The following is a 25,303-nucleotide window of genomic DNA, read 5'->3' as shown; positions in this document are numbered from 1 at the left end:
CCCATTCAAATAAATTAAACTGAAGTCCTAACAACAGCAATTAAACATTTCCGGTTTCCGGTAACTGCTGCTCAGTCGTCTACAGCGGCCTGGAGGAATTTTAGCCCATTGCTTGGTACAGAACCACTTTTGGTCTTTCCACTATATTTCTATTGGATTAAGGTCAGGACTTTGACTTTCCAAAACATTAATTTTGATCTTCTTTAACTGTTCTCATGGGGTCATTCTCTTGCTGCATGACCCAGTTTCTGTGAAGATTCAGCTCATGGACAGAGAGGTTTTCTTTCAGAATTGAGTCGTGTCATTCAGAATTCATTGGTAAAAATTAAAGTCCTTCATTCAAAGTCTTACTTAAATTAAAGCTGCAAAATGGCACCTGTCAGTGCAGTATGGTAATGTAATAAAAGGTAAGTACCAACACCTCACACTTGTACTTAAAGGACTGATGCATTTTACTGCTATAGCAGGCTGAAACCTAACTAGTTTTAAGTTAAGTGTTTAGTGGTTAACAATGTAAGGGTCTAGGCTGTCCAAAGGCTCAGCAAGTTGCGAGATGATTGACCGGAAAAAAAAAGGTTCTTCGATACAAATCCTTTTCAGATGTTTGTGCTGCATTGTTGTTTTTCTTTGGTAATAATGAACCTCTCAGAGTTAGTTTGGAACACACCAACACCGTGTTGGTTTCACGTTAGTTTGCAAAATCGTGAGGGATTTGTCATCTCTCAGAGATGATGTTGCACCAATCTACGTTTGCATAAGTTTTAAGTTGAGGAGCACCCATAATCCCTTGCCATTTCGTGTTGCTGTTGCCTTAAAGTGAAGCATTGCAACTTTGACTTCAGTAAAAGATCTTAGCACTTGACAACATTAAATGTAAGAAAATTTATGTTTAACATGAAATTATTTATTAAACAAATAAAACAAGGCTGAAAAGGACACAGTTAATATTTTCTATATCTGCTAATGTTTTCATCTTCATGATAAAATGGTAAACAGTAAGTGTAAAGTCAAAAAAGACATCTTTACAAAAAACTAAGAAACTCAAAAAGGAAGAAAGCTTAACGATGACTTTTGCGAAATTTGCAAGAATTCAGTAAATGGAAATAAATGACACGTGAACCCTAAATATCAATTAACGAGTTATTAAATATATTAGACTTCAAGTTGAATTATACTTAAGTTCCAAAAAAACACAGTGGGAAATCAGGAAAAATAAGATCTGTAAAATAAAGTGTCATAGCTTGAGTCTTCCTCAGCAGTTAAAGAGTTCTTCTTCATTTCTGTGCACGTATTATATCATAAAATCTGTATATGTGAGATATTTACTTGTTTAAACATCAGAAAACAAAACATGTCATCTTTCAGCACACAACACAGTCAGCAGTTTCCCCTTCATAGCCACTGTGCAAATACAGCAGTGAAACAACTCTTAAAGCCTTTTAAAACAGAAAAGTAGAGAGAGTTTACATGCTACATGACTGCAAACTGGGGCATTTTTTTTTCATGATTGAAAAAAATAAATAAATGATCACAGATCTCTTCAGTGTTGTGACATTTGTCTCATGAGAAATCCATGACCTCCTGTTCTGTCGCTCTGTTGTTCCATCTGCATTGTTACAGAACGCCCTCTGGTGGCCGCAGACTCTCATTGAACTCTGCAGATGTTCATCTCCGAGCTGTCAGCCTCTCGTCGCGGTCGTGGCATGGATCAGACGCAAAGTGCAGCACACCGTGGGTGGTGCTCTTCCTCCAAACATCTCCTAAAGCGCTAAAAGCCCGTCTGACGTGGCTAATTAAGCCGTCTCCAGGGGGAGAGGCTCATTAATTAAGAATAAAACCCAGCCACTGTCTGGAGCTGCACATGTTGTGGAAAATGATTAAAAATGCCAAAGTGAGGAGGGGCCGGCAATATGCTTCGTGTCTGGAGCCTCGCTTCCCACGAGTCCTCGTCTCGCAGCCCTGATAACTGCATCAATGCATCGCAGATGAAGAGGGCAGAGCCGGAGCAGCGAGAAGGAGGCGTTTGCAGTTTATAGCGCTACACAGACGCAGGGGTGTTTGAGGCAGACCGGGAGGATGCCTTTGTTGATTTGGTGAAACTCGACCAGCTGCAGGAGGTCTATGAAGAGAGTCAGGCCGTCGTCCATGGTGAAGTACTTCCTGCCTCCGTCCTCACACTGAAGAAACGAGAGCAGGCGAAGTTAATGTGGCACTTTGAGACATGTCTACTCGGAAGGTAATTATTCCATTACTCCATTCTTGTAGTGTAATTTCCTTGAATGTTTGATCAGCATTCATCTTGAGTTTTGACATTTGAATAAAATGTTTTCTGTAGTAAATCTCGAGTTCCCTGAACTGTGTCTCTATAAAATGAGCAAATTTCTTCTATAAAAACATTTTGTTGGACTCATTGTTGGTCAGTTGTGTCAAGGGAAATGTTTGCTTGTTTGTTTTCTACCCTGTACTTACCACTGACGCACCACTTAACTATGGTTGTTTCTTCACCAACTCTAGTTATTTAGGTACTGAAGCTTGGTACAGTGATTAATTATTAATTCATTCTTGCCCTGATACTGTAACACCTATATTTCCCTTTGTGGATCAATTAAGTCTTATCTAAAATAATCCTATTTCCATGCAAAGAAAGCTAAATCACATGAACAGCTCCAGCTCCGTTCCTCAGAGGAATATCGGTGGCATGTTTGTGTAAGTGTAGAGTGTGAGGAGAACTCACAGGGATCACCAGGTAATGTTTGGTCTTCAGTTTGTAACACAGCGACAGGACGAAGCACTGAGAATGCTGCTGGCTCTCACGAATCAGGAACATCCTAGAACAAATAAATAGCATTAATTTTCCTTTTTTTTTTTTTATTCAAATAGAAGACATTTCATCCAAGTAGCTCCTTCAGGTGAGTATCTAAGTCATTAAAAGATCGTATTCGTGGAAGTTTCCGATGTTCCTATTTAAACACTAAACTCCCTACCAGTCTTTTAGATCTGAAAACCCTTGTTTCAGCTTCTCCTTTGGACACAGTGTATATGAGTGTAATCTGAAATCAGTGTGCAGTGTTTGTTTCCACTAAACTCAACCAGTTAAAGCATCTGAGGTTGGAAGTTTCCTCCAGACTGAACATCTTTTATCAACTAACATGTAAAAAAAAATAATAAAATGTTTCAAATCATCTTCTACTTGGCCCTCAGATCAGATACTGTATATAAATATATCTCCAATATCTAATATTACTCTCGGTCATCCAGTCAATGTATATTTGAAACAATCAACTCACCCATCTACCAGCCCCTGCTTCTCTATCAATCTTTCTGCTTCTTTCCTGGACACACCACCATGAAACCATGGCTGAGTCCTGTGGATGGCTAAAAACAAACGCAGAAAAAACAGAGGCAAGCCATTATTTTTCTGCAAGTGATCGTTTAAGATGCAGTGATCCCTTGGGTGGACTTACAGGAAGGTCTGGCAGCAGAGTTCAGGTTGGGCAGGCTGCACCTCAGGGCCTCTCTCCTCTGTCAGCAACAGAGAAAAGCAAACAAAGGTCACAACATCAGACATGTTACCCGACATCTCCCTTCTCAAACGTCTGTTTAGTGCTGTTCCTCCATACATCGCACAGGTTTGTCCAGAACCTACTAGAGATGCTGGACATGCGGGACTAGGAACATATGGAAGCTTTATATATACATAAAAGTCAGTTTCAGGTCATGAGACAGACCCTGACATTCTGGTCTATGTGACCCAGTGATAAGATCAGTATTTACAGTACACTTGTTGGACTACTGCTACTTTAGGAAGGACTACAAGAATACATAAATGTTTGTGTGACCTTTGAGGACAAAATGTTGACCTGCTGCCTGATATGTCCCACTGACAGAAGCCATGACAACCAGATAATCAGTGGTGTTAACTCCACCTGTTAGTGGTCATAAAGTTGTGGCTGATCAGTGCGGAGATCATTTTGTTTTTTTGTTTGTTTGTATCCCACTCTATTCTCTGCTAGCCACTTGTGCAGTCAAGCGCACCCCTCCACCCTCCATCCATCCATCCATCCATCCATCCATCCTCACCCTCCAGGCTTGTCCCTCCTCCCTCTCTGCGCTCTGAGCTTCGGTTGGGTTCTGGATGACCCGTCCCCCGGCTTTCCCCGAGAAGTCCATGGCCACCAGGCTCGCCTCCGACTTTGACTGCACACACATATGTTCATTAATATGAGATGACACTACAAACAGTTAGTCTCCACGTTACATATTGCGCGTCTAATGAGCTCACTTTGTTGTCCGTGAGGTTCATTCCTTCCAGTTTTCGTGGAGCCGACTTGGACAGCTGATAGTTACACTGAAGCTGCTTCCCGTACTGAACACGCACAAAACAGAATGAAATAATCATTGATTACACTGCCTAGCACTCCTATCATCAAATAGAATGCATTTGATCAGTACTGATTAGTAAGTACCTTGAACAGTCTGAAAGCAGATGTCCAACAAGTTCGTGTCTGTTCGCTCTCAGCACACAGGATCTTCAAGTCCTGAACACGGACGGGATTCCTGGAAGGCTGAACAAGCAAACAAAATACAAAACACCAATGTCAGGTATTTATCATTCATTATCAAGGGGGGGAACAGGGAAAGCTACTATTAGCTGGGATGCTGGGAAGAGCTACTACTGGCTAGGAGGCTAGTAAGCTAGAAAGAGAAGCTGTTAGCTGAGACGCTAAGAAGAGTTACTAGAGGCTAGGAAGCTAGCGAGAGCTACTAGAAGTTAGGAAGAGCTAGTATTAACTAGGAGCCTAGAAAACTAGGAAGAGGAGTTATTTGCTAAGATGCTAGGAAGAGCTACTACTGGCTAGGAAGCTAGGAAGATTTACTATGGGCTATGAAGCTAAGGAGAGCTACTAGAAGCCATGAAGCTAGGAAGGGCTAATGTTGGATAGGAGGCTAGAAAGAGCTAATATTAGCTAGGAGCCTAGGAAACTAGGAAGAGCAGTTATAAGCGGAGATGCTAGGCAGCTTGATAAGAGTTACTTGATCGCCCTGGGTCACTAAGACATAATAAATAGCTGCTATTAGCTGTCATACAGAGTTGGATTCAGGAGAGAAACCAACTCTGTACAACGACTTGCTGATCAGCAAGTCTACAGTTTATTCATTCTAGATGATCATGCTTTTTTTGGAAATATTTGAGGATCTCAATGTTTAGATAAGATAAGTACATAAAAAAGGGCTTTGTTTACTTTCATCACATCTTGTTTCAACATGCTGAACCGGCTGAAAAGCCAATGACAAGCATTTGTAGGACACAAACTAGGCCACGACTAGAGTCTCAGAAGCTCACAGATAGCCCCACAGTGGTTAAATGGTGAGATGTTTTTATTGCCGTTACTAGTCTACCTTTCTGTGCGTTGCAGCGGGAACACATTCGTTTTTCTGCCTGACCCAGTCTTGATGAGAGGAAGTGCTCACCTTCATGCAAAAGGTGAAATCTGTGGGAGCTCCGTACAGTTTACGGCTGTTCACCACAGTGTACACGTTCAAATCGTCCAGATCGGCCACATACTGCAGGTGGCGAGGCTCCTAGTACCCAAAAAAAACACGAAGCAGAAACATGTTAAAACAGCACAGTGCAATAAAGTCTCATTCAGTTAAACTAGGCAGGTTCTTAGTGCTACAACTACACTGGACTTTCTGACCTTAGATGAGCCCTTGGTGGAGAAGTAGAGTCCAGAGCGTCGCAAGAAGAAGTAGAACTTCTTCCAGGCCTTACGGCTGGGTTCTTTCACATGGAGGACACCCTGAATCTCTGGACATGTCCCAGATCTCACGAGGTTCTAAAGAGATAACAGAGTTCATTACATACATTTCATTTTTTTTTTCCATCTGTGGCTGCAACAAAGGAAAAAACTAAGTATAACATCAGTGGTTTGTTTTCACTTGTGGTACAGGATTTCGATTTTCTCCTGATTTTACCTTATTTTCTATAAACACATGATTTGAGCTGTGATCACTGGGTGAGGCACTTGCAGCAAAATTTTAATCACTGAGATGAAATTGCTGTTAAAATAATCTATGTGGTACTGAAGCCCTGACCTGCTTCTTGATAGGAGTCAGAGAAAATCAGATGAAACAAAGCTTTTAACATTTATAGATTTCCAATGCTCTCTGTACACTGGTGTAAATCATCAATAAAGTAGGAACCCTCAGTGACTTCATCCATACGACTCCTGAAGCTCAGTGTGGTGTCTCTGACTGAATTCATCTTGATTTGAGCTGGTTTACCTGAATCAGCTCCGAAGACGTCATCCCCTTGCTGACGTCGGCGCTGTCGGAGATCATGCTCTCTGGGAAGAAAAGCTGCGACAGGAAGGAGGCGGGTGCCATTAAACTCCTGCAGAGCATCGACTCATTTACAAGATAAAGGAACTGCTGTAGTCTGCACTGCAGCCACTTCACCAACAAACTGATTCTGGCTCAAGATTAAGGATTTTGGATCCCGATTATCTTCAATATGCAAATAAAATCCACCTTTTAGCAACTGTTCTCCGTTGTTTAACAAGTATTAAGGTAATTATTAAGGTGACATAATTACTTAGTGTTCAGACAAATTCTCAAGGTAAATTTGCAGTCATGCAAAGTGAGGCCTGTGTGAGGAGAAACCAAACAGGTGTCTAATTTCTGAACGCACCCAGAGGGAGACAGCTGCTTATATTCGTTTATGTGCAGACTTTCTGCAGGTGTAAGACTATTAAGATCACTCACTTAAAAACCCATTTCATCACAAAACACTTCAAATTACAAAGGAAAATAAACAGGGACCTAATTAACTGCAATTTTTTCCTATTATATAACATTTCCAGCTTCACATACAGTAACTATACAGTACGGTCGAACGCTAGAATTCATTAAATCATGAGAAACAGAGAAACTATGGATGGACTAGTGCATTCGTCCATCAAAATACATTTAATAAGCAATTTTTTTAACTGATTAATAAACATTTCAGTCGCTTTTCAAGCAAACAGGGCAAAGGTTTTATTGTTTTGAGTATTTAAATTTTAAGATTCAAAAGTGGCAGACACCCTGACAAGCAACACCACCTAAAGCTTCGTCTGATTAATCGTTTCAAAAAAACTCTTTGAATATCTGATCATCATTTTGACTGTTTGATAGAATTTATCTGGTTAGCTTGATAAAACTGCATCTGCTGCTCCTGCTGGAGGTTCACCTCTGACTTCAAATGGCTGCTGATGATCAGATTTACTGCCGTGCCTTCTGGAGGCAGTGTGGCCACATGTCACAGTCCCCAAAACCAGTTTCCAGTGTGAACTGTCGCTTCAGTTCAGCAGCACAGGTGACAGACCAGAGCCGATGTGATGAAATATCTGAGGCATTAATTCAGTGCGTCTGCTCCGGCACGCAACCTGCCAATCACTCGGATCGTAATCACCATGACGTGAGGCCTTATCATCTGTGCCAGCGATTTAAAATACATTTAACAAAAAAAAAAAAAAAAGAAGGAAGGGCTGTTATTTTTATAAACCTACCATCGGTTTCCTGAAGAACTCGTACTTGGCGTAGTTCTTGCAGAAAATTAGCCTCGTGTCGCCCTTTAGAGACCAGGTCGCCTGAACTTCCAGCACGACCTCGTGGTCCTCCAGACACCTCTCTGAGGACATGAGATGAGGCGTTTGAGCTTTAAACTGTTCATTTCACACCTGTAATTTCCCCTCAGCTCCCGGTTGAGATTCATTTCACAGCCTTACCCAGGCCCAGCGTGGGATGGAGCTCGAGGAGGGACCAGGTCTCCTGGTCGCTGCAGTGAGCCGTCTGGACCAACATGTGGCAAACCTCCCTGGCTGTGGCTCCTGGAGAAACCCACACCGACCTGCTGTGGCTGTCCTCTCCATACACCTTGATCAGCTGAAGAGACGTTCACATCTTTTTACTTTAGCAAAAGCGCAATTTAAAAACACTTGGATGCAACAAAAAGGACGCCACGGACAGTGATACTTGCACAGTGTAGCTGGATCGATGGAAATTTGAGTTTCTGTGTTTCAGATCTTTGCAGGAGTGTAATCGGTTCTCATCGGAGAGACTCCAAACCAACATTTTACAGGAAAAGAATTGTGGGTGGGAAAGTGGCCCTGGATTCTGGGTTAGTTTTAGAGATGCCTGAGTGAAAATATGTTGTGGAGATGACATTTATAAATGAGACGACAGTTGCTTCTGGGTGGTCCAAACCACAGACTGACGAGACGACTCCCATTCTTTCAGAAGCTCAGCAGAAGGGAGTTTCCAAATCACGCTTCTAAAAATCACATGATAGCTTCTCGCTGGCTTTGCAGTGACAGTGCAAGTGTCTTTGACTTAAGCTGCATAATCGTTTATTAAAAATAAACTTTATTTTTGCAACTATGTAGTGACGAGCAACTACTGTAAAATGATGCACTCAAGACACCGTGCTCAAGCTTCTGGTTTTATTTAGCTACAATTTCTGGGTGTAAATTTATACATTTTGAACTGAACTGGTGCAAAACTCTTATTAATCCCAGACTGAGAACATGACAGCTCAGAAGATGCGGTTTTGGCAAAACATCTACACGAGTACACCCGAGGCAAGAAGCCAAAATGCAAAGCCAATAAGCTGTCAGTTGTGCTGCAATGACATTCACAGACACACGGTTTAACAAGCCTCGACACTTAAAGAGAGGGCCTGACAAATTCCTCCTAATGTTATACATAGACGGGATTGACAATAAACACGGCTCAGACTGTGTCTTAATATTTTATCCTTAAGAATGTGTCTAATCCACAAAAAAAAAAAATACAGAGCACATTTACTCTACAGTTGTCTCTGTTTAGGCAGAGATGGGATCAGAGGAGCAGCCGTGAATCTTCCTGAGCTGCCCTGGGTTCAGGTTGTTAACCGGTCAGAACCTCTTTCAGAGCATCTGACAAGACGCCTGGATCCAGACGCACGCTTCGAACCAAAAAGACGACAAACCAGCCCCACCAGAAACCTGCAGCTGTCAGTCAGCGAGTCCTGACCGGTCGGACGGGTGTCTGCTTAAGCGAGGATAAATAATGACTACGTATCCACTGGAGAGGATTACAGGGGCGGAGCCTCGTCTCAGTGGAAACCTCGCAGTTCAACACCTGGTCAGTCCACTTTGTCAGTTTCTGTGCTTAAGGCACAAAGAACAACGTGACAAGAGACAGATTAGACCGGATTATTCAAAAACATCCTAAAAAAAAAAAAATAAAAAATACACTTTTCTGCTTTCGATCTGAGAGCCGACGAGAACACAACAGGTCTCACTGTTCACCTACAAACAGTTTACCAATACTTCCACCACATCTTCTACACATTTTAACAGCTGTAGTTACTTTGCAGGTTGGGATTAATAATAATAAAACAAACATTCTCATGGGAAATATAAACTCTGGGTTTTACTCAAATTGACATTAACCCCGTTTATGACGTCTCTTCTATTTTCTGCTTCCTCTCCACTCCAGTCTACATCATAGTTAATATTACACCTTTCATACCTGTACACTTTTTGACAGCTTTAGATACTTTGTAGATTTGAATCGATCATAAAAATTATATTTTTTAAAATAAAACATGGTATAATGAGGGTGTATTGATCCCAGAGGAGAATTTACAAGCGATATTTATTTAAATGAACTCCAGAGACAAAAAACTGCAGACAAAATTAAATTCAATAAATAAACTAACTAATTTTCCAAATTAAAGCTGGGCTGGTTCGCACTGGATTCAGATCACAGACGACCTCTGCAGTTATTAGAAATTACTACATGTCCCTAAGTAAAACTATTCCCGTGTGAATAGGGCTTTCGATAATAACAAATTAGATCCTTCAAAAATGTTCCATCGCAACAAAAATAATAACACAATGCAACATCTTTCCTCGTAAGGCACGCCTCACGAATAGTATGAATTCATTTAATCAGTGATTAGTGCTGCCTCTGTTGTCACACAAAAGCTGGTCAGTCCTCTGTTGTGAAGTGTTTTTATGAGTCACCGTCTCACCGTTTCAGTTCACGACGAGCCACCGCTGAGGAAACGACACCAGATAAGCACCGTCGTGCCTCTTATCTGATGAGGAAATGGGGGCGGATTTGCAACGTGCGACGTGGAACAGACCCCTGGGCTGTGAACTGTTCGTTTTGCTACCTCCGTATTTCTGTCACTCCTAGAAAGTCATCACCTGATGTTTACCCCCACGTGGAGCAAACATGCTCAGGAAGAACAGATTGATTCCAACGAGAGAGAAACCAGCAGATCGTGTGTCGATCATGGTTGTTAGAAGTTGGGAGATAAGAGGTCTACACCAGCCCTCTACATCTGATTGAAAACTAGGGTCCATGTAAACGCAGAGAGAGACACCGGTCGACTGAGTCTAGTGATGTAAAAATGAAGCTAAGCTGGTGAACGGAGGGACACAGAAGGTCGAGGTGACTTCAGGCTTAAACTGTTCACGGCTGTGAACGAACACATTAAGCAGACAATAATGTAGCTGCTTGCTAAGAAGACTTACATGTTTGTTACTGGACTGTGGTGGCAGTGAGTTAATGAGGACTGGAGAGTTCGAAGGGCTGCACAGCTCTGGAAATGGGTTGGGAATGGATGGGAAAGAGGAAGAGTACGACTCTTTCGCCCTGGAAACAGAAATTTAAATGAATAAATAAATAACAGGTCACAAGGTCAGAATTAATCATGTCACAGGAAATGGACAACAAAGTATCTGTAAGGAGGAATTAGTTCTGTTATCTACTGGGTTGTCAGAGCTTGAATAGTTTAGTGTTGACATTGCCTTCTTTATTTAATTCCTCTGTTGAATAGATGGATGCATCTTGACAAAGACAGAAGGAACCAAACAATAAATCCACGAGATGTGGCGACAGCACTCACAGCCCACTCTGCAATCACTTTTATGACTTCTGTCTTTAAGACTGGGAGTATCGGCAGTCTGAACAGAAACTTCGTTAAACACCAGATGACTCCTGGCCTGAGTCACTGACTTGAGTCAACAACCACCAGCGCCGCCTTCAGAAGCTCAGTGACTCACTCTGCCGCGCGCTGAGTAACGGCAATCGCCTGTGCTGGTCGTACCTGTTCGAGGCGATCAGGATGGGCTCCGAGCGGCGGACAGACGGCGAGTCGGCCACCAGAGGAGCTAGAGTCAGAGTGGAGCTGCCCAACAGCAGCTCCTCTCCTCCAGACTCCTCCATCCTCTCCGAGCCCTCAAAGACCTCTGTCCAGGAACCTGCCACCTCCATCATGTTACCTGGTAAGAAGGAGGCAGACATGTAGTTAGCTTTTAGCCACAAGCGACAAGTGCTGAGGTCAGCTATTAGAGCTGGTGTGACGGGGTATATCCCAGCTGCACTGAGCTCTCTAGGGAAATCCACATGCAAAGTATTATCGACCTCAATTTAAGGGACGCACAGAGAGCTGAGATGAGCAGTCCTGAGTACAGGATCACAAATTAAATAGAACATAAAATTAAGTGAGACATAAAAGAAAGTTTAAGAAGGAGTTGTCACAATAAAACCAGGCCCAGTTCTATTATTCCTAACTATTGTGAGATTTATTAAAAGAAAAAGAAGCGTTGAGAAGTGTTAATGTTCCAGCAAAGGTGTACCAGGCCTGTGAAATTGTTTGGGCTGGCTTTATGAGGTGATGGACAGAAGTGGATGTCACCTTTTGTCCCATCAGCTATAAAGTATTCTGTTCAGGATTAGACGAGTTAATGCAGCAGAACATCACAACAGAGGCTGCAACAACAGAATATTTGGCATCGGGAGAAATCAATTATATCCAATCTTTCCATTTTCACCTTTGGTGTCCTGTTTGACCAGTTTCTCGATGGACGACTAAGGCAAGTATTTGCCCGAACGCACAATGGAGATAAACAAAATGACATTCATAACAATTACAGTGCAACATGTGAATTTACACGCAATGCTGCGAGATCAACAACACAACTGACTCACACCTTCATTGCTCAAAATAGACAGACGTGGCAGCCAGCCAGAGATTAATCTGAACCTGAATGTCCACACACAAACACAATACAAGATAAACACCTGCTGCTGAATAATAAGAACATTTCCTCATGTGGAAACACTAGTCCACAATAAAACACTGACCAATACAAGTCTACCTCCTTATTTAGAAAGAAATCATTAAACTCTCCAACTGTCTTTCAGTTTCATTACTCCTATGAAATATCCGAGGCCCAGTTCAGACCTTACATTAAAACTCACATCTGATCTGGGCAATCCAAGTGAGTAGGTTAAAGTTCAGTTGTTCAGACCTGCCATTGAAAGGCATCTCCACATGTGTCCCCAGTCATTTTGACCCGGAACTGCTGCATCAGAGCTAAGAACAGCTGTTTGTTCTGTGTGCGTCATGGTTTGGGGAGATGATATGTATTTTGGAACAAGCTGTAAAATCTTTCGCTCTCAATGAAAACACATACATTAGGTTATTGTTTATTGTGCTCTGCTCTTTAACATATGTATTTTAGCCACCTGCACAAAGCTCAGATGTTTTTTTTTTTAAAAGCACAGACATTCTATGATTTGACCCACAATGCTGTGGACAGCAAGCGGAACCAAACCTCTTTGAGCAGAAATGGATTTTTTATTTTTTTTTTTAAATGTCAAGAGCAGCCCCAAAGCCCTACCAGATGTTTCTTCTGACAAGAACTAGGCAACTTTCCATTTACTGTCAACATGAAACAAGCCACCACCAGAGTCCCAAGCACCAGCCAATACAGAGAGCCCTCCTCCCCTCACCACCAGGCTGGAAGGTTCACAGCTTATGTACAGTTTATGCTTCTTGGTCAATTTGACGCTGTAGCTACGGTGACAGCTCAGACCTTACTTTAGTATTTCCACCTGCTTTTCTGGCTCCACGGTGATTGTTTTGGAATAACTAAAGATGGAACACATCAAGGAAAGGTTAACTGAGGAGGTTCGGAGACACAAATACTAATATAACTCATCTTGAGCTAAATTTCAGCAAAATTTCAGTGAATGTTTCAGTCAGTATTGCTGAAAGTGAAGCAGGAAGAATAAACAAAAATTAACCTGAACAGCAAAGAAGACGCACCTAAAGTGTTGGGGTGACTGACAGGTGCATAACGTGTAAAGGTGTATAAATGGCTCACACTGGCGTACTCTACATGAGTAGGCTACGTACATATGGTACGTTGGTAGACTACGTACGTATGCTACTTACGTATGCTACATGGGTAGACTACGTACATGTGGTACGTAGGTGGACTACATGCGTATTCTACATGGGTGGGCTACGTACGTATGCTACGTGGGTAGGCTACGTGTGTATGCTACATGGGTAGGCTATGTATATATGGTATGTAGGTGGACTACGTGCCTATGCTACATGGGTGGGCTACGCACGTATGCTATGTGGGTAGGCTACACGTGTACGGTATGTGAGTAGACTACATGGGTAGGCTGTGTACGTATGCTACGCAATCTATGTCTCGCAGAGGTCTAAACCATGCTTTAAATGCAGCCCATTTTTGGAGCATGCGTTACCTTTGAGGTTATTCAGGAGAATATTCTGGACAGGATCTGCCAATGTCAGTGTTAGGATGCAATATTAATAACATACATTTGCGCAGGGAGAGCATATTTGCTCACTCCCATGTTGATGAGAGGATTAAAAAAAATATTTAAGATCCATTTAGAGCGGATTAAAAAAAGAAAAAAGAGTGCTTACTTTGCGATTATAAATAGTCAAAGACTATGAGTTGCTGTTGGGCACATAAATTGCACCATGACAGTTTTTACTGACACCTCCTTCATGCTCACTGAAGCTTGATTAATGTTCACAGCCTGCAAACGATGTCAAGCGTCAGAGAACAGTGATTTTTCTGTGAACAGATCTACCACTGTGACCTTAATGAGCTCCAAATGTTGATTTGATGCAGAAAAGGTTGACAAATCCAGGTTGGGTTTTATATGATCAGAAAGGTACCAAACAGTACTAATACTTTTGCATTTGTAGCCTACAACGTTTCCCTGCAGACATTACAATGTTGACTGAGTTTTATGGTTTTCGCTCCAGGACATTTCAATCAAACCAGCCAGCAACAAGCTGCTCCTGCACCTTCACCCTGAGCAGCTGTCACTTCACATTTTAAACACAAGCGCCTGTTAACACACACAATACACGTTACTGTAGTCTCAGTCAAGACCGTGAGATGTGACTGAACTCCACCTAAAAGGGTGGATTCATTTTTGAGCGCAGTTTATTAGGCATCTCTCGGCAGCTCTGCAGCAAATCTACCATTCAAAATGGTTCAGATGGTAAATATTAATGGAGGTGACTAATATTTAAGATTATTATTATTATGAGTTGTTTTTATGTATACATGTAAAAACAATTGGTACAAATACTTTAGAGGGTGCAGGTATTAATTGTTTGGTTGGAGTCATATCACTGTACACCCATCTTAAATATTATCATCACTGAATCCAACTGTACAGAGCTTTAAATAGATTTTCAATCTCAAATAGATACTTTCAAAGATCTGATCTTGATTCATAAAACCCTTTGGATTATTATTATTTTTTTTTTTAAACATAACCCATTGCCTGCAGCCTCATCTTTAGTCTCTAGTCGAGCAACAAGGTTAGTCCATGTGTCACGGAGATCTGAATCACGACTCAATGACAACAGTGGTTTTGTGAAATCCTTTTCAAAACTGGAGAATGTTGTTTGAAGAACAAAATATCTTTAAGTAAATCAAATTGAATCTGCACCTTGTGTACTGGAAGCAATTTGACTGTGGTAATCTCTAGAAACTTGCTGATGTCTTATTGCCGTGCAGTTAAAGCGGCAGGTGATGAACACAGCTGGAAGTCTGCAGGAATCGGAAAATATTCCTTTATTCACCAGCCAGCAGCAGCAGCAGCCCACTAACAACACAAACACCCAGGTTTCAAAGAACTGTGTGTGAACAGGTGTCAAAGACTACAGCCTGTTCAATAAATTTGGACAGTCTGGAAAATAAAGTATGAGCATAAACAAATAAAAGGAGGGAATCTTTGATCCCCACATGTGAATAATTATCTATTTGTGGGATTTAACCATTAATCAGAGGTGATGGATTAATCAATTAATTGGTGCAGTAATATACTGTAAAATATATTGTACACTCATCAGCACTAATACACAACTCAGAGCTTTAATCTAACCGACGCTGGAGGTTTTTTTTCTTTATTAAATGACACACTTAATAAGTGAAATAAACAAATGTTCCAGTGATTGCCTAATTACTATTTTTTAACCTTTACACATCTAAAAGTGATTTTTTTTCTTTTAATATGACACCCTTATTTGTAGCGTAATGTGCATTAATCAGCACTTAGAGTCATTCTGATTCCTGTAAAACAAAGAGCTCTAATAATCTGACTAATGCGGCAACTAATGCTCATTTTCATTACTGATTAATTTGACATTTATTTTTTTGTACGCTGATTAACTGAGCAAATCATCACATTTTAGAAGCTGAAATGGGAGTATTTTTCTTGATTAAATGGCTTAAACTTTAATTTAAATAGTTTCAAACAAATCCTCCACCAGCTGTCTAATTTATTTTATCATTTTTGAACTTTTATACAGCTAAACTTGTAGTACAATGTATTATCATCAGCATTTATATTCGTCTGATTCTTGTATAATCTGACTAGTTGTCCAACGAATGATTATTTTAATTACGGATTCATTTCGGTTTCATTTTCTTAGAATAAGCAGATTAATTGTTGAGTCCAAAAACCTTGATTCAAATAATTAAGCCTAATTAACTCACCATTTTACCACAAATTTTATAATTATTTTCAGTAACTATTGTATGTTGTACAATTAAGAACACTGATTTCTGTCTGATTATATCCAAAATGAGGAGTTTAATAATCTTACTAATACTGCAACTGATGCATGTTTTCATCATTGACTAATTTGACATTTATATACTGAAAAAATGTAAATGCTGATGAGATATGTAGCTTATAATGAGTAAATTGTCACATTTTAGAAGCTGGATTTGTTCGAAATAACTGCCAGTGGGTTAGAGTAAATAGTAGAAATACTTTCAATTAAATCCAGTTTAACAGAACCACAAACTACATCCTCCAAAATGATCATCCAGTGGAATCACCACCTTAGCGACGCTGTTTCAACATCAGCTGCACATTAGATTAGTCATGCAGGAGGATTTTTGCGGACTGTTAAAACGTATTCACTTGTGTACCTAATGAACTGGCAGGTGAATGTATATTGTACAGTCATCCGTGCCGATTTCTGTCTGTTTACTTCTAAAACAAAGGGCTTTAATAATGACTAATGCAGCATTTTAATTACTGATTAATTTGACATTTACTTTCTTGGTATGAGAAAATAATCACGTTTTAGAAACTGCAACAAATTAAAACATTGTCCAATAAATCATGTATCGACTGTTTTTGGACATAGAGGTAAACATCGTAGAACAGGTGAGACCGAGGCACATCGCCAGACCCTCATTCCGAATCTGTAAGAAAATCCCCGTCCTGTCTCTATAAACACTGTATCCACTTTAAAATACTTTTAATCAGTTAACACTAATACAGTGAATAATTCGGCTGGGTTCGTCTGTCTTCAAACTGGTGGCCCTTGAAAGCTAGAACAGGTGAGGTGGAGGCATCGCGCCTGAACTTCATACTGAAACTGTAAGCAATACACTCCTCTCTCTTAATAATACACGTGTCGACTTCAAAATCATTTAACTGAGTTAACACTGATATAGCGATATATTCGGCTAAATTCGGCTGACATGATCTCTTTCTATAAACTTTTTAATCGCGGTAAAATCCTGGCCGGCACCTGTTCAAGCTCGCTAGCTTGTTAGCACGTCTGAGGACTTACCTGTGGACTTGTCACTCGGCGGTTTTCAACTATCAGCCATCTTGTTCATTTCACCATCTGATGCTGAGTTCTGTGTTTGTTAGCGCGTGGCAAATAAAGCAGGATGCCACCACACGGTGCCAAAACCAGAGTGAGCGGAGGGGAGGGAGGAGCTTGTCCAACAGGTGTGCACGGTAAACCAGTCCCTCCCTCTCTGAGGCCTCCGGAGCCGTTTGTGGGTTTCAAAGTCTTCCGGATTCATGTGGTTGAGTGTAGCCAACGTGTCTCATTTTGGAGCAATAAACAAATCACAAACAAACACTAACCAACGAATAAGTGTATGCTTTGTAGGCAAGTTTAAGACCAAGAGACATATGTTGAAATACTTATTTGTGTTTATCATGTGTCTCTTTGTGGTCATTTTGGACTCGTTCTGGTTGTTTTGCATCATATTCTGTTTCTTTTGCGTATATTTACAGTTCATACGTTTTCCATCACACTATAATTATTTTATGTTGCTTTTGGCCTTTTTATGTTTCTCTGTAGATTTTCTGTTGTCTATTTATCATCATTTGAAGCAGATATTGTTGTTTTATTTGCCCTTTGTGCATCTCTGGACCTTTTTTATGTTTCTGTTGGACTTTTAAACATATTTTGGTTGTTTTGGAGTCTCTTCCTGGATGTTTTGTTGTCATTTTCAGCTTTCTGTAACTTTATGTGGTCATTTTGTGTGTCTGTATTTGTATGGAATTACCTTTTGATAGACATGTTGTCAGGTCTATGGTTATTTTGTGTGTCTGTGGTTGGATTCTGTCTCTTTTTGGTTGTTTTACATCATATCGTTATTGTTATGTTTCAGTTTTATACAATTCCACATCAACTTGTATTTTATTTGTTTTACTTTCAGAGACCAGGGACCAAATTCTCTTGAAAGTTTATGACTTATTCCATTTACGTTGTACTTACAAAATTAGTAAAAGGTAAATAATTGTTCATTAACAGTGAGACAACTATTTAACATTGGATGAGCTGTATCTCTCAGTCTATAATATATATAATATATACATATATTATTAAATAAGTATTTTTAAATCCATTCATCCTTTCATAATTAATGGATTGTGTCTGGTTGGGGGACTGTTTATTATTTATTTGCACAAACTTTTGTTAGATATCATTTTATTGAGTTTTAGGGCGTTCTTTTTAACATCTGGTTTAAAAAGTAGATGTGCGCCTTTGACGGTGGCTCTTTGTCTCCATCTAGAGGCTGAATCTGCAGGGGAATGCCGACCAGTTTGTTTTTCTACACATTTCTGTGTAAAGTTTAACCAACAGTTCAGTGATATCAGCTACACATTTACAGACAACTCAACACACATTTCTGGGGAAACATTCTAAGTTTCCACAGAAGTGACTTGTGATCCATTTCCTACAGACCACAGAAGATCACAAAGACAAAATTACAGAGGGAACAAATAATAAACAATGAAGAAGGATAATCATCTATCAATGTGATACATTTTATGAATGAGAGCAGGATAAATCATGACTTTTTATACTTTAAATTAATAAACTATTCTTTCTATGTATGGAGAAATTACTCATCTTAGAGTTTTTGGCTAATAAATAGATGATATGGAATAATTAAAAAAGATACAAAAACATCTGAACATTTACTATTTCTATGAACGGATAATTCTTACTTTTTAATTCAGTTAACGATCTTTTCTTTGTTTAAAGAAAATTGACACGTTTTAATTACATTTCACTGCAATCTAAATGATAACAAATGTCTCTTTGAGTTTTACTTTTAGTTCCTCACAAGGTTATTTTAAGGAAGACTCTACTGAAAGCATTCCCAGACTTGAAGTGAACATTTAAATGTATTGTGGAGCCACGATAATTTAAGAAATAACATTTTTTGCACATTTCTTATTTTGTGAAATTACTGTTTATCGGCCATGTTTTCATGAGCTTCAATCACATTTCAAATAAATCTAAAGGATAATAAACGTTTTGAGCTTTTGGTTGCATGAACAGACAAAAGGAAGCTAAGAAATACTACTTCCCTTTTTAAGTTTAGTTTAGTTTAGTAAGGTTATTTTAAGGGAAACAAAAGTGAAAGCCTTTTTCCAGATTTGAAGTGAAGATTCAAATGTATTGTAGGACAATGAGGATTAAAGATATAAATGTAGAGAATGTGCAGAACAGATGTTTTATTGTGAAATTACTGTTTTATCTCTCACTTACAGAACATTGAGTTTTAACCATGTTTCATCATTTCATTTCATCATCTCGGTTGAAATGGGTTATTTTTAAAGGAACTAAAGTTTTTTTTAAAGGATTGAACTAAACATTGTGACCCAGAGATTATTGCTCGACTTGAATGTGTAACTACTTCTGTGCCAACGCAGTTAAATTAAAGACAGTTGACCTCAATTTTGACAACAAATGAAACAATAGTCTCTCCAGCAGCTGTTGGATCAAATCATGTTTATTAATGTGTTCAGGAAATCCCCACAGAAACAGTTTACAGGGGAACTTACAGATTTACAATCATTCTTGACAGAAGTGCCAGCTTAACCCCCACGGTTCAACACTGAGGACGCCCGCTGAATCTCACGACCAGGTAACCGCACACCCATCCCCCCCTCAACAGGTCTACCACCAAGTCCTTCCAGCTGTGTTGGTCTTCTCTGTGGCAAAGCCAATGAGAAGTAGTAGCCTGTAAACACCCAGACAGTCGGACCTTTCTTCAAGTCTGGACCGTTCACAGTTTAAGAGCCTTCATATTTTGGCGCCAATCCTTCATCCCAACCAGGAACATGAACAGCTGGATGCTTTTAAAAAAGATTTCAAAGTAAAACTGCCAACCGTTGGTGTGAGGAAAAAAAAAAAAATACAACTCGTCAAAATCAGCTGAGGCCCTCGAGGATACACTTCAACATACAGGATTTGTCATACTGCTCAAATGCATTTGGTTCAGCAGTCATAGTACAAATAGAAATACTAAAACTAGTTACAGAAAAAAAAACACGCATGTAACATGTCTTTAAAGGAATAACATGTGAAGCTTGTGAATGTATCAGGACAGCTGTCTCCATTAACCGGCTGAAAGTTTGAAATGTCCAACAGCTTGTATTTGACATGAAGTAGGAACACTGTCAGATTGAGTCAGGACGCCTCAGAAATCCAATTTCACCGGGGAACAAAAACCAAAAGATCTGAAAAGAGTTGCATATACTTGCAGATTCGAATAATAATAATTTTTTTTATTTATTTATTTTTTTTAAAGATTGTTGATTTGCCTTGTGCTTCACGGTCTCACTTAGTGGTGGGGAGAAGGTAGTGTTCACTGGAGAACCATTGCTAAGAATAATCTGTTATACTCCAATATAATAATAATAACAATAAAACAAACAGCATGATTTTCAGATGACAGCAGAATGATCGAGGATGGCCGTTCTTTCTTGCGTTTTTTCCTGTTTTTTTTTTTTGTGTGATTTGTTTCGACCTGATACAGGTTAAGATGCAATTTACTGAATCTCTTACTGGTGGGTTTGAGGTTTCAAAATCAGACAGAGGTCAAAATGAACATCTAGCATTCGGTCTACACTGGGTGAACGTTTCTAGTTAACATAGATATATATATATGTAGATAGATATATATATATATCTATATATACACTACAGGGAGGAGAGCTTGCACCCTTGCTCTTTCTTTGCCGTATGAAAACCATGCTTCCTCTGGAGAGTAAGGGTGGGGAGAAGGGGGCCGTGCAAGACTGAGAGTGGGGGTAGGCTGAGTGGGGCAGAGGCTGAGTTTGGTGGATGGAGAAAGGGGCTTGAAAACCAGACTGCTGATTCCACAGGAGGTGTGTAAAAGGCACGCCAGGGTTACTCCCAATCCCAGCCAACATACGCAGAGACGCCTTCACACCCACGCACACTCGCTGAACACACAAGGTATACACGCACACGCACACACACACACACACACACACGCTCACGCCCACGCACACACAAGCAGCACAGGCTAGAGCCCCCGAGAGTACTGACGAGGGGAGAAAGCAGGAGGAGGGAATGAAGGAAGTTCTTGAAAGAAAGAAAGAGCTGGGATTTGAAAACGGGGTTAGATGGGAGCGGAGGGGCCTGGATCCGGTGCTGCCGCTGTGTTGAAACAGAAAAATAAACAAACAAAATTCAAAACTGGTGGAATGGATCATTTCTGGTTCTTCAGCTGGTTGGAGAGCCAGTCCAGGCCCTCGTACAAGCCGTCCCCGCTGGTGGCGCAGGTGGCCTGGATGTACCAGCTGCGCTGGCGCAGGGCGTGCAGGCCCAGCTTGTCTGTGATCTCTGCAGCGTTCATAGCGTTGGGGAGATCCTGGCAGGAGAGGATACAGTGCGTCATGATGCAGCTTGGAAGATCATTTATTTATAGCAGAACTGCACTCGAGCAACACTTTCATTCTCCTGATTAATCACACTATGAATTTAGCTTCTTAAGTGTTGAATGTGACATCTTTATGAGTTACTTTAAGGTTTCTGGCTCAGTGTTTGCTCATCTGGATGAAATATTTTACATTGGCTTTTTTAGAAAAGGAGAAAAGCTTTAATTTTACTCCCCTCAGAACCTGTATCCCTATATATTCTTGTCTTTTATGTCGGGCATAAAGCACTTAAGCTATAAATGAACTTCTGTAGGAGTCTAAAGGGAAAAAACACCCTCAATCTCCATTTAAATAAAATTTCCATCAGATCTTAAGATACTCCAGGAAACAGAAAAGTGACCTCACCTGTTTATTTGCGAAAACGAGCAGCACAGCGTCTCTGAGTTCGTCCTCAGCAAGCATTCTGGATAACTCCTCCCTCGCCTCGTTCACTCTCTCCCTGTCGTTGCTGTCCACCACAAAGATAAGCCCTACACACACAAATACAGCACCGCATTAGGACAGAGAGCAGACCACACAGTGATCCTCCAGGTTCCAAACCAACACATCAAAAGATGTAATCGAGTAAATAACTGATTACGTAGTCGCTAATTTAAAGAATTCAGAAATTAAGTTTAAATATTGAATTTGAGTGTGAAGACAAATCTAAACTAATGCTGGCAAACGAGTGGATTTACGATACTTTGAGACTGTCTGACGTTATGTAAAAGCTGAATTTTGAGACTAAAGACTCTCAGATGTTCACGTTTTGAAAGCCGAGTGCTGCAGTGAGCCATAAACTATGAAGCAATAAAAATAGGGAGATGATCCTTCAGGACTTGAATTCCTCGTGGCAGAAGGCGTCTGTCAAACTAGTGTATTTACACTTCTCCATGTGCGCGTCTACATTTTGGAGAGTCGTTTCATCACCCCTGCAGCTCACTCTGTGCAAACAAGATATTTTTGTATCTGTGTAACAGTGGACGAAGTGGTCACATGGACGACCCTAGTCTGTATTAAAGTGGACACTTGTGGGCATCTGTAGAGGCATCGATACTTGAGGAAAACAAAGAGCAACATCTTCAATTTACTTAGTTTGCCTGCAGATATATTATATAGGTTTGTAATATCAAATAATCAGTGACCTGTTGGTATTCTTTGCTGCTAAAGAAAAGTAGAAATATTCTGAAGTAAGATGTACTGTCTGTTGAATACTCTTGGGCCTTTTTGTTGCTAAATGATGCTCCATCTCACCATCAAAACCAAAAGAATTCTCACATTCAATTTCACACTTGGCTGCACAGTATCCGGATGGTGATGTTTGTCTGATGCACGCACAAAAACGTGCCCTATACATCTCTGCAGAAAGCTAGGCAGTATTAGCCACCGGTGCAGTTACATTACAGGAAATATTAGAGGAGTCGCACAATAAGACCCCCGAGGACTGAACAATACTGCATGAGTCATTGGTTCACCAGTTTTAAGATCATCTTTTATGCACCAATGAGGCCACCTACGGGCGGTGATGCTCATCAGCACTACTGTCAGCTAAGATAACACCGCCACAAACCCCCTCTCCTCACCTTGAGTGTTCTGGAAGTAGTGGCGCCACAGCGGCCTGATTTTGTCCTGACCGCCCACATCCCACACTGTGAAGCTGATGTTCTTATATTCTACAGTTTCAACATTAAAACCTGGACAGGAGAGAAGGAGAAGCACTGGTGAGTTGCAATAGCTTTAACAACCTGCTATACATTAAACATTTCTGTTAATTTTTTAAATCAAATTCAATCAAGTTTAACTTAACTGGAAAATAATCAGGTATCAAGTGTGGATCTTTAGAACACGTGTCAAATACTAGAAAATGGCTTCAAACATTTGTGTACCAGTTTTCTAAGCCTGCATTAGTAACATATGACTGTGTGTTAAGACAACTTAAACCACGTTTATAAACTAAATGTATAGGCTTAAAGAAGAACACAACACAACAATCTTTCAATTCAATTAAACACATAAAAAAAATATCCTTACCAATGGTGGGAATGGTGGTGACTATCTCTCCAAGCTTCAGTTTATATAGGATAGTTGTTTTTCCAGCCGCATCGAGTCCCACCATGAGAATCCTCATCTCTTTTTTGCCAAACAGGCCCTTGAATAAGCTCGCAAATACATTCCCCATGGTGACGAAGCTGTTGAAGCAGAAAGGTTACAGGGTTAAGACTGCAACGTCTTCGGTGATTCAGTTTCTGAGCAAAGGAGGAAACGGAAAAAAGTGGATCATCGAGAAAACAAAACTGTGTCTACCAACCGGCACTACTGCACCGACAGGAAGTGTACTATAATTGCATTGTTTGACAGTTCACAATGGCTTAGCTAAATCGGAGAACAGGTCGATGACATTTGGTCGAACAAAAGTCTTTTGAAGCTGCAGAAAAAAAGAGGCAGATGGAAGGGAACATGGAGGAACACAGGAGACGTGTTTACTCAAGCTAATGGTTACACGATACGGTTATGTTTTATGGCTATACGTTGCCAGTCAGCCCGAACGGACCGTCTCAACCATTATCTGGGATTTCACTGCAATGACTTAAATATGGAAATTGAGTGGTGTCTAAAAAGCGCATAAAAAAATCATATATCCCGAGGCGGCTACGTTAAAAAACCAGGATACAGTGAACAGGTAACTGATCGCTGGATAAGAGAGGCCTGTTCCAGCTGGCAAACTCTCCATTAGCGGCAGGGATAATGTTTCTGTATGAGAGCCGTCACAAGACGCTAGCTCGTTAGCTTAGCAACAACACCTCGACCTTAGCGGAAGGCCGACAGTCCGACCAGCCCACAAGTCCGTGCCCATGTCAGCACAACATAAACTAAAAATTAAAACGCAGAGTGAAGTTACTATTAATTATTTTGAGAAAAGTTTAAGCTTGGGGGCCTTAGCTGGTTATCATTGCTCGAAGCCGATTAGCTCCACTTAGGGCGGATGCTTCGGTTAGCTAGGTGCTATCGGGCGACACAATTCGTTAACGGTGAAAAACTAGCGCCGTCGTTTACGGCCAAACAATACCCCGTTATTTATATACCTTAAAGCGATATGCTATAAAACCCGTCGGTGAAAATGATCCCGGACACGGGGTTAAAACCCACAGCTGACGGTTACAGGAACTGCTGTAGCGAGCGAGCTAGCTACCGTAGCTGTCGTTAGCTAAATGCCGCGTCACAGCAAAGAGGGAGCACCGTGACGTCACGTCAGACGCCAAATAAATCGATCGCTTCGAACTGAGCGGCGACCGGTAAACATAACACGACAATACGGGACGAAAAGAGACGCGTTTGTAAGGATTATTACCTCTAGAAAGACAGCTTCTCGATCTTTCCGTTATCTTTCACTGTCAGTCCAAAATGGCGTCTTGCGCAACCAGGGAGACACCGGCGTACGAGCACTTCCCACTATGAGAAGTTGACCAATCACAGCACACATGGTGTAACTATTGACCCGCCCCCAGCAGTCTGTCGTCCAATCAGCGCCGCAGTGGGTCTCTGTATGCTCAGTGCACAAAATGTCGAGGAAGTGGACCGCACACAAGTTTATTCAAGTTTCATAGCCTGAGTAATGGACTCCGTGTTTTACGTAATGCTGGTTATGACCACGGCTAATTCTCCACGAGTTATCAAATATAGGCTGTGGCAGTCCAACTATAACCACCAGTCATTATCATACACACCCACTACAGGCCCAGAGGTCAGGAGGCCTCTGGTAGTCTCTGTATCAAATGACATAATATTTCCTGTTTGAAAGACACCATGCTTTGTTGAGTTTAATATTATATGTACTGAAAACAGCATGGAAGCCACAAAGCACACACACGAACACAGAGACACAAATAATAAGCAGCGCAATGACAAAAGACGTCACAAA

General features: G+C 40.7%; 2 protein-coding genes across 3 annotated transcripts; both read right to left on the bottom strand.

Moving 5' to 3' along the window:
• Positions 1-882: 882 nt before the first annotated feature.
• Positions 883-17,163, bottom strand: grb7 (growth factor receptor bound protein 7). The gene is made up of 15 exons (XM_047608105.1): positions 16,976-17,163; positions 11,144-11,318; positions 10,569-10,689; positions 7,770-7,926; positions 7,551-7,672; positions 6,286-6,360; positions 5,700-5,837; positions 5,473-5,583; positions 4,467-4,565; positions 4,283-4,366; positions 4,081-4,197; positions 3,465-3,522; positions 3,288-3,375; positions 2,735-2,828; positions 883-2,177 (listed from the first exon to the last, which is right to left on the bottom strand). Exons 2-15 carry the CDS (start codon positions 11,311-11,313, stop codon positions 2,031-2,033), a joined length of 1,581 nt encoding a protein of 526 aa, XP_047464061.1. The 5' UTR covers positions 11,314-11,318; positions 16,976-17,163; the 3' UTR covers positions 883-2,030.
• Positions 17,164-19,430: 2,267 nt separating this feature from the next.
• Positions 19,431-24,878, bottom strand: arf2b (ADP-ribosylation factor 2b). 2 transcript variants are annotated; one of them, XM_047608651.1, is made up of 5 exons: positions 24,734-24,878; positions 23,416-23,573; positions 22,968-23,078; positions 21,751-21,875; positions 19,431-21,338 (listed from the first exon to the last, which is right to left on the bottom strand). In XM_047608651.1, exons 2-5 carry the CDS (start codon positions 23,561-23,563, stop codon positions 21,177-21,179), a joined length of 546 nt encoding a protein of 181 aa, XP_047464607.1. In that variant the 5' UTR covers positions 23,564-23,573; positions 24,734-24,878; the 3' UTR covers positions 19,431-21,176. The 2 variants fall into 2 exon arrangements, with proteins under 2 accessions (XP_047464607.1, XP_047464608.1); XM_047608652.1 differs by lacking the exon at positions 24,734-24,878 and adding an exon at positions 24,468-24,609.
• Positions 24,879-25,303: the final 425 nt, after the last annotated feature.

Source organism: Mugil cephalus, chromosome 16 (assembly GCF_022458985.1).
Source record: "Mugil cephalus isolate CIBA_MC_2020 chromosome 16, CIBA_Mcephalus_1.1, whole genome shotgun sequence".
NCBI classification, from domain to species: Eukaryota; Metazoa; Chordata; class Actinopteri; order Mugiliformes; family Mugilidae; genus Mugil; species Mugil cephalus.
The sequence above is the reverse complement of the archived record's forward strand: the minus strand, read 5'-3'. Positions and strand labels throughout refer to the sequence as shown.

What these genes read in the sequence shown, in the direction of transcription:
- grb7 (XM_047608105.1), bottom strand. Translation starts at nt 11,313, where the DNA reads ATGATGGAGGTGGCAGGTTCCTGGACAGAGGTCTTTGAGGGCTCGGAG. An exon ending in CGTCTTCGGAGCTGATTCAG is followed by an intron (nt 5,838 to 6,285) that starts GTAAACCAGCTC and finishes TTATCTCTTTAG; the next exon opens with AACCTCGTGAGATCTGGGAC. An exon ending in CTCTGCTGCCAGACCTTCCT is followed by an intron (nt 3,376 to 3,464) that starts GTAAGTCCACCC and finishes GTTTGTTTTTAG; the next exon opens with CCATCCACAGGACTCAGCCA.
- arf2b (XM_047608651.1), bottom strand. Translation starts at nt 23,563, where the DNA reads ATGGGGAATGTATTTGCGAGCTTATTCAAGGGCCTGTTTGGCAAAAAA. An exon ending in CACCACCATTCCCACCATTG is followed by an intron (nt 23,079 to 23,415) that starts GTAAGGATATTT and finishes TCTCCTGTCCAG; the next exon opens with GTTTTAATGTTGAAACTGTA. An exon ending in TCGTTTTCGCAAATAAACAG is followed by an intron (nt 21,339 to 21,750) that starts GTGAGGTCACTT and finishes CTCTCCTGCCAG; the next exon opens with GATCTCCCCAACGCTATGAA.